Consider the following 9,871-nt stretch of genomic DNA (forward strand, 5'->3'; position numbering starts at 1 on the left):
ACAAACCTCTAGCCAGGCTTCTCAAAAAGAAAAGGGAGATGACCCAAATAGATAAAATCATGAATGAAAATGGGATTATTACAACCAATCCCGCAGAGATACAATTATCAGGGAATACTATGAAAAATTATATGCCAACAAATTGGACAACCTGGAAGAAATGGACAAATTTCTAAACACCCACACTCTTCCAAAACTCAATCAGGAGGAAATAGAAAGCTTGAACAGACCCATAACCAGCGAAGAAATTGAATCGGTTATCAAAAATCTCCCAATAAATAAGAGTCCAGGACCAGATGGCTTCCCAGGGGAGTTCTACCAGACGTTTAAAGCAGAGATAATACCTATCCTTCTCAAGCTATTCCAAGAAATAGAAAGGGAAGGAAAACTTCCAGACTCATTCTATGAAGCCAGTATTACTTTGATTCCTAAACCAGACAGAGACCCAGTAAAAAAAAGAGAACTACAGGCCAATATCCCTGATGAATATGGATGCAAAAATTCTCAATAAGATACTAGCAAATCGAATTCAACGGCATATAAAAAGAATTATTCACCATGATCAAGTGGGATTCATTCCTGGGATGCAGGGCTGGTTCAACATTCGCAAATCGATCAACGTGATACATCACATTAACAAAAAAAAAGAGAACCATATGATCCTGTCAATCGATGCAGAAAAGGCCTTTGACAAAATCCAGCACTCTTTCTTAATAAAAACCCTTGAGAAAGTCGGGATAGAAGGAACATACTTAAAGATCATAAAAGCTATTTATGAAAAGCCCACAGCTAACATCATCCTCAACGGGGAAAAACTGAGAGCTTTTTCCCTGAGATCAAGAACACGACAGGGATGTCCACTCTCACCGCTGTTGTTTAACATAGTGCTGGAAGTTCTAGCATCAGCAATCAGACAACAAAAGGAAATCAAAGGCATCAAAATTGGCAAAGATGAAGTCAAGCTTTCGCTTTTTGCAGATGACATGATATTATACATGGAAAATCCGATAGACTCCACCAAAAGTCTGCTAGAACTGATACATGAATTCAGCAAAGTTGCAGGATACAAAATCAATGTACAGAAATCAGTTGCATTCTTATACACTAACAATGAAGCAACAGAAAGACAAATAAAGAAACTGATCCCATTCACAATTGCACCAAGAAGCATAAAATACCTAGGAATAAATCTAACCAAAGATGTAAAAGATCTGTATGCTGAAAACTATAGAAAGCTTATGCAGCTAATTGAAGAAGATATAAAGAAATGGAAAGACATTCCCTGCTCATGGATTGGAAGAATAAATATTGTCAAAATGTCAATACTACCCAAAGCTATCTACACATTCAATGCAATCCCAATCAAAACTGCACCAGCATTCTTCTCGAAACTAGAACAAGCAATCCTAAAATTCATATGGAACCACAAAAGGCCCCGAATAGCCAAAGTAATTTTGAAGAAGACCAAAGCAGGAGGCATCACAATCCCAGACTTTAGCCTCTACTACAAAGCTGTAATCATCAAGACAGCATGGTATTGGCATAAAAACAGACACATAGACCAATGGAATAGAATAGAAACCCCAGAACTAGACCCACAAACGTATGGCCAACTCATCTTTGACAAAGCAGGAAAGAACATCCAATGGAAAAAAGACAGTCTCTTTAACAAATGGTGCTGGGACAACTGGACAGCAACATGCAGAAGGTTGAAACTAGACCACTTTCTCACACCATTCACAAAAAAAAACCTCAAAATGGATAAAGGACCTGAATGTGAGACAGGAAACCATCAAAACCTTAGAGGAGAAAGCAGGAAAAGACCTCTCTGACCTCAGCCGTAGCAATCTCTTACTCGGCACATCCCCAAAGGCAAGGGAATTAAAAGCAAAAGTGAATTACTGGGACTTTATGAAGATAAAAAGCTTCTGCACAGCAAAGGAAACAACCAACAAAACTAAAAGGCAACCAACGGAATAGGAAAAGATATTTGCAAATGACATATCGGACAAAGGGCTAGTATCCAAAATCTATAAAGAGCTCACCAAACTCCACGCCCGAAAAACAAATAACCCAGTGAAGAAATGGGCAGAAAACATGAATAGACACTTCTCTAAAGAAGACATCCGGATGGCCAACAGGCACCTGAAAAGATGTTCAACGTCGCTCCTCATCAGGGAAATACAAATCAAAACCACACTCAGATATCACCTCACGCCAGTCAGAGTGGCCAAAATGAAGAAATCAGGAGACTATAGATGCTGGCGAGGATGTGGAGAAACGGGAACCCTCTTGCACTGTTGGTGGGAATGCAAATTGGTGCAGCCGCTCTGGAAAGCAGTGTGGAGGTTCCTCAGAAAATTAAAAATAGACCTACCCTATGACCCAGCAATAGCACTGCTAGGAATTTATCCAAGGGATACGGGAGTACTGAGGCATAGGGGCACGTGTACCCCAATGTTTATAGCAGCACTCTCAACAATAGCCAAATTATGGAAAGAGCCTAAATGTCCATCAACTGATGAATGGATAAAGAAATTGTGGTTTATATACACAATGGAATACTACGTGGCAATGAGAAAAAATGAAATATGGCCTTTTGTAGCAACGTGGATGGAACTGGAGAGTGTGATGCTAAGTGAAATAAGCCATACAGAGAAAGACAGATACCATATGGTTTCACTCTTATGTGGATCCTGAGAAACGTAACAGAAACCCATGGGGGAGGGGAAGGAAAAAAAAAAAAAAAAAAGAGGTTAGAGTGGGAGAGAGCCAAAGCATGAGAGACTGGTAAAAACTGAGAACAAACTGAAGGTTGATGGGGGATGGGAGGGAGGGTAGGGTGGGTGATGGGTATTGAGGAGGGCACCTTTTGGGAAGAGCACTGGGTGTTGTATGGAAACCAATTTGACAGTAAATTTCATATATTAAAAAATAAACTAAAAAAATTTTAAAAAATTAAAAAATTAAAAAATTAAAAAAAAAAAAAAGAAAAAATGCTCAACGTCACTCATCATCAGGGAAATACAAATCAAAACCACAGTGAGATACCACCTCACACCTGTCAGAATGGCTAACATTAACAACTCAGGCAACAACAGATGTTGGCGAGGATGCGGAGAAAGAGGATCTCTTTTGCATTGTTGGTGGGAATGCAAGCTGGTGCAGCCACTCTGGAAAACAGTATGGAGGTTCCTCAAAAAGCTAAAAGTAGAACTACCCTACAACCCAGCAATTGCACTACTAGGCATTTATCCACGGGATACAGGTGGGCTGTTTCAAAGGGACACATGCACCTCCATGTTTATAGCAGCACTAATCAACAATCTTTCAACTATCAACTACTTTCCAAAGTATGGAAAGAACCCAAATGTCCATCGATGAATGAATAGATAAAGAAGTGGTATATATATACAATGGAGTATTACTCAGCAATCAAAAAGAATGAAATGTTGCCATTTGCAACTATGTGGATGGAACTGGAGGGTATTATGCTAAGTGAAATTAGTCAGAGAAAGACAAAAATCATATGACTTTATTCACATGAGGACTTTAAGAGACAAAACAGATGAACATAAGGGAAGGGAAAGAAAAATAATATAAAAACAGGGAGGGGGACAAAACAGAAGAGACTCATCAATATGGAGAACAGAGGGTTACTGGAGGGGTTGTGGGAGGGGGGATGGGCTAAATGGATAAGGGGTATTAAGGAATCTACTCCTGAAATCATTGTTTCACTATATGCTAATTTGGATGTAAATTTTAAAAAATAAAAAATAAAATTAAAAAAAAAGAAGTAAAAATATAAATAAATAAAACCCTGTCTGAAGAAATCTGCCAGCCACTGGGCAGAGAGGTTACACATGTTAACCATTTCATTACCATTCCCTTGAGTTTCCAGCATTGGCAGCAATACTCTCAGTTGAGATTTAACTTACATTTGAAATCTCCAATCACTGTGTGTAATAGCTACACAAAGATTACATTACAACTCATTAAAAATGAAAATTAAGGGGCGCCTGGGTGGCTCAGTCGGTTGAGCAGCCGACTTCGGCTCAGGTCACGATCTCACTGTCCGTGGGTTCGAGCCCCGCGTCGGGCTCTGTGCTGATGGCTCAGAGCCTGGAGCCTGTTTCAGATTCTGTTTCTCCCTCTCTCTGACCCTCCCCCGTTCATGTTCTGTCTCTGTCTCAAAAATAAATAAACGTTAAAAAAAATTTTTTTTAAATGAAAATTAACTGTATATAGAAGATGGCTTGTCACATGCCAGGCAATGTAATTACAGGCAGCAGAAACTGCCAAATTTCTCAGAATATATCAGGAATTTTTCACATCTAGGAAAAGCTGGTTTAATCAATTCGTATATCAAGGATTTCAATCACTCTGGTACCTAAGAGCTTCTGATTAATGTCCAAAGGAAAATAATTTACCTCTGAGGATATTTAACTCAAGGGAAAAAACAAAATTACAAGTTTAACAAATGAGAAGTGCAGTCAAAATCAAGAAAGTCTTCTATATGCTTCATAAGCATTCTCAATTCTGAAAGTGCTAAAGAAGTAAAAATCATTACCATCAACTAAAAAATAGCATTTCACCATGATGCTTTAACTACCAATGTCAAAAAGTAATTCAGAAAATTTTTTACAATGTGAAGAGAGGCTTAGACTTAAACTTTATTCCATACTAAAGAAAAAATAGTTTATAACTAAAGATATACTAAGGATATAAAGTTTAATAAATTTGTGTATATTAGGGGCGCCTGGATGGCTCAGTCAGTTAAGTGTCCAACTCTTGATTTCGGCTCAGGTCATGATCTCATGGTTTGTGAGATCAAGCGCCACATTGGGCTCTGCACTGACAGCACAGAGCCTGCTTGGGATTCTTACATTCGTCTCTCTCTGCCCGTCTCCCACTTGCACTTTCTCTCTCTCTCAAAATAAATATATAAACTTAAAAAAAAATTAATAAAAATAAATTTGTGAACATTTAATGTAGTGTATCTTTTTTCCCACCCTCCCAAAACTTTACTAAATATACAATGAGTCACAATCATTTGGCATATGTGAACACAGTATACTCACGATGTTATAGCTATTACTGTATTTAACTTATATTTCCAAAGATTCGTTTGGATCCAAAGACAGTATTCCTCAAGATAACTGATGACTCAGAAAAAGCAACTCATACTCAACGAACATTTTACCACAAAAGAAAAAGTTCAATCCTTGCTCCTATTCAAGTCAGTAATTTGTAAATACACAAAAATACACAAAAACACATTTTAAAAAGTTTATCGAGTAAGACATCACTGGAAACTGAAAGAGCTAATGAACAGTGAGCTAAATGACCAGATTAGGGCACAGTAAGCTTTCCAGCTAGATAGAATAAAGGATCAAAACAAACAAAGTATGATTTAATAAATGTAAAGTCCTATTTTAGGTTAAAAAAAAAAACTGTAAGAAGGGACAGCATGGAGAGACAGCCAATCACTTGAGAAAAAGCAATATTAAAAAATTAACATACTCTTGCACTGCATTACTTAATGTGTGCTTTTTAGTACACACTGGCACACTGTTCAGCTCTAAACATACATTGCTTAAAGCAACAAATATGCTCTCCTTTTTGTCTTTGCTTATGAGGCTACTATAGCTCTAACACTAAGGTTAGTTCTTAGCACCATCCTCAAAGGGAAGAATTAACAAACTGAGTTTCACCAAAAGACAATGATTAAGATTTTCATTTACTTATTTAACACACATATCTAGTATTTAATGTTTCAGGGACCATCTAAGCACTTTATAATCCTTGCCAAATGAAGAATGGATGCAGAAGTTAGGAATGTTTAACTTAAAGATAAGAACATGACAGCTCTTGTCAAAGATCTAAAGGGCTATCATGTGGATGAGGTAGCCCATTTATTTGTGCCATTACATAAAAAGGAAACAGAACAAACAAGAGTGACCGGTTTGGGCTCTATAGCAACTCTGAAATTTGTCCAATGGCAAAATCTCTCCAGAAGTCTACTATAAGGACTAAATGAGAAAATACATATTAAAGAACTTTGTTGTAAATTTCCACATTACACATTACTAGAATTTACTTCTGTACAGTATAGTGGGTCCTGACTAACAGAAATATTTACCGAGGCTGACCATGGACTTTGGAGTCCTAGCTATTAGTTCAGTTCCCAGCTTTGCAATTTATACCAAGTATGCAACTTTAGCAAAGTTTCCTTGTATCTCTAGGCTTCACTTTTTTCACCTTTAAAATAAGGATAAAAGAATCTGCTTTGCAAGGTTATTGTGCAAATTAAATGTGATAACATAGGTAACATTTAGCATAGTGCTGACACACTCAGTAAATTGTATCTATGATGAGGATCATCATCATCATCATCATCATCATCATCATCATGTTGTAGAAGGTATCTCTCTGGTGAATATAAAACTAACTATGTGGTATGATGTGGTATGACTGCATGGCTCTGCTATGCACCTGCATGAGTGTATGAATCTGCTATGCACTTATCATGTTACAACAATCCAAATATAATATACAGCTTGCATTTGTTTGGTGATTTTAAAAGTGTTTATCTTTTGTAATATGAAGGAAAAAATATCCTTAAAATCTAAATAAATATCCAGGTTAGTAAAATATCAGGAATAAAAGTCATGTAATGTAATGGGGAAATTATGCAGCTACAGAAAGAAAAGGGACTAAAGAAGTAGCACATTAAATATAAGCTACTCTTCCTAATTGACTTCATGGTGAGAGATGAAAATATATATTGAAGGGGGAAAAATTACACTTTCTATAGATATGTGAACCACTGGTTACAGTCATCAGAAATACCAACAATACAAGGGCAGCTAAGTTCAATGCAAACATTTGGTACATCAAAGCAATGTAAAAAGAGAAGTTCAGTAGACTAAGGACAAGAGTATAAGGGATTTAGGATTCTAATTACTTCATTACCATCAACAAACAATATTATGCTTGTTGCAATAACAGTAAAATGATTGAATAAATGTAGGAATGAAAAACTGGGTGCAGCTTTCAGGTACTTTTTTGAGGATTTGAATTATGATCAATGACAGTGATATTATTACAATATTGGAAATTCAGGGGCGCCTGGGTGGCTCAGTTGGTGATGCATCCGACTTCGGCTCAGGTCATGATGTTGCAGTTCATGAGTTCAAGCCCCAAATCCGGCTCTGTAATGACAGCTCAGAGCCTGGAGCCTACTTCGGGTTCTGTGTCTCCCTCTCTCTCTGCCTCTGCCTCCCGCCCCGCACTCTGTCTCTCTCTCAAAAATAAACATTTTAAAAAAGGCAACTATTTTAAAAAAACAATACTGGAAATTCAGATACAAGTGCAATTGTTAGAGAATTATACAACCAATAGAAATCTTATTTTTTTAATCTAAATTTTTGCCCTAATTTCACATACGAAGCCTAGAGTCCACTGGAATTAAGGGAGCTTATTCCTCAGGCAAGCATTTCATTAATGTGTTATATATTATTTTAAACAGAGTTGAGTGTGTCTTAAATGAATGTATACAATAGTCATGTTCAGTTAAAAGCAAAGCTATAAATGGTATTTGTCAACTACTCAATTTAAAATGGCTTATTAAATGTTGAAAATGTCAGTGTTGACGTGTTTTCATTAATAAATGTATTGCTGCTTGGAAGTCAACTCAATTACATCACATTTTTCAAATTAAAAAAACAAAAAGTTTAGCTGATGAGTTACGACAGAAAGTAGAAATACAGTCCTTGAATAATAAATGATACTCTATTTTGCCATATAGGTTATGATGAAGTTACTATGAAAACCTGTAGTACTATTTTTAGTCACAGTCATCAAGATGAAACATTATTAGCAATTATGTAAAACAAGCAAAACACTCAAAACTCTACTCCAAAATTTTAGCTACTTAAGTCACTTTACTTACTCTAGGTATCAAATGCCAACAACTTTCTACATTTTGGCTGTTAGAAACCAAAGCATTCTATATCCCATCTTAAATGCAAAGTGTAGACACTTTGTATCAAACTAAGTTTCCTGAAAGCAGAGAAAAAGAAACAGACAACCTGGGGGCAGGTAGAAATCACAACCAGTTGCAGTCAAGTTGGGATCTGTACCTGAATAATGAAAGGGAGGTGGGCCATTTTATATGTACAAAATTCGAGATCTCCAGGTGAGAAGGGGAGAGAAAGAAAAGAAACACAGTTACATAAACATAGGAAGGCCAGGTTGGACATGGGGCAATTTTCAATTTCTTTGTAAAAAATCAATACATTGAAGGCCTGTCTCAAAAATAGACAAAACAGCTTCTCAGAGGAAACTTTGAAGTGGGCAAGGAGGAAACATTCCTTTGCACCCACAAGCATCAATCCCCTGACCACTGGCATGCTATTACTGAAACGGTCATGATTTACAGGCATTTGGCCCGGATGACGAGCAAAGGAGAGGAAAGAAAGGTCTGTTGGAGAGGAGCCTAGGATTCCAGAGGCCTGGGAAGGCACACCCTACGTTCGGGAAAGGAGAGGTGGAGAGGGACGAGCACTCCTCACCGTGATTATCTTTCTGCCCGATATTGTGCGTGCGGATGAGAGAGGACAGTCTCCTCACATCCCCCTTGAAGACGCACTCGTGTACCGGGTAGTGTGCGGGACAACTGCCTCCATCTGCGACGACAGCAATGGGGTTGGTGCCCGCTAGAAGAGCCGGGGACTGGGAGGTGGTAGTCACGGAGGAACCGTGCAGCGGCAGGGCCGGGACGCCAGGGGGGTTGGAGGAGGCCGGAGCTGTCTTCAGCTGCAGCCGGCGGTGATGGTTACTGAAGATCTTATGACAGGCTTTGCCGCCCTTGCCGCCGCCGCCTGTCCCAAGCCTGCCTCCCGTAAAGGTGCCGCCTAGGGTAGCCGCCGCTTCCTCATCCCCGGGTTCCAGCAGGTCCCCCTCTTCTTTGCTGGGCTTGTGGTCTCTCCGCAGTGAGCGGATCTTCTCCCCGGTCATCGCCGCCAGGGGCAGAGAGGGGATCCGGGAGGCTCACCGCCCGCGACGGAGCTGGCGCTGCGGCGGCGCAAGGCGATTAGAGCGGTGGCCAGGATCCTCCAGCGCAGCATGAACTCTCAGGGTGCCCCCGAGCCCGGGACAAACGCATCTCCTGGAGGGAGAAGAGCCGGCTCTCGCCTAGGCACGAAGGGACGCGCGCTCGCTGGGGGGAGCTAGAGCTCAGGTGCCCACGACACCAGGATCCCTGTCCCCGCTGCCGCAGCCGCCGCCACTACCTCACGCCGGAAAACAGGGCACGGCCATCTTACCCTGACTTCTCTCGCGAGAGCTCCCGCGGGAGGAGGGCGGAAACACCGCGATAAGTGAGCTGGCCGCTCCCTCCCTCGCACCGTCTAGTCCCGGAGAGTAACCGAGCTCCGCCCCTAGTTTAGGACCTGACAATTGGCGCTTCTGATGGGCGGTGTAAAACCTTAACTTGTGTTTGAGATATTCGATGCAGTTTGTAAACAATGACTGAAACCCTCAGACCTCTGGGTCGCCAGCAGAGTAATGCAAACTGACGCCACTGCACACAGGATGTGATGTCAGTAAGATGTTGCACAAGATACTCAATCAACATTTACTAAGCATCTACTTTGTATCGTACACTGAGCTACTAGATTTCTAAGACGCCACTCCTGGCTCCAAAGAGATCAACGCGGGGGGGGGGGGGGGGGGGACGATAAACAATTGGGAGCTGGGTTGAAAACAAAAAACTAAACAAATAAAATAAATAAGAGAAAAATTTTCGCGTTGGGGTGTCAGAAAAGACAACAGTTTAGGGCCTGACCTTGGAAAACAGGCTATTCGG

General features: G+C 40.0%; 1 protein-coding gene across 2 annotated transcripts in view; it reads right to left on the reverse strand.

Annotated features, from left to right (window-relative positions):
• Positions 1-9,543, reverse strand: part of ANKRD13C (ankyrin repeat domain 13C) — a 94,498-nt gene extending 84,955 nt beyond the window's left edge. The window contains exon 1 of one of the 2 annotated variants that reach the window (XM_042997555.1): positions 8,577-9,543. In XM_042997555.1, the coding sequence (XP_042853489.1) occupies positions 8,577-9,021 (445 nt within the window). In that variant the 5' untranslated portion in view covers positions 9,022-9,543. The remainder of the gene's footprint in view (positions 1-8,576) is intronic. The other variant, XM_007089808.2, reaches the window with a different exon arrangement.
• Between the last annotated feature and the right edge of the window lie 328 nt (positions 9,544-9,871).

This window comes from Panthera tigris, chromosome C1 (assembly GCF_018350195.1).
Source record: "Panthera tigris isolate Pti1 chromosome C1, P.tigris_Pti1_mat1.1, whole genome shotgun sequence".
NCBI lineage: Eukaryota > Metazoa > Chordata > Mammalia > Carnivora > Felidae > Panthera > Panthera tigris.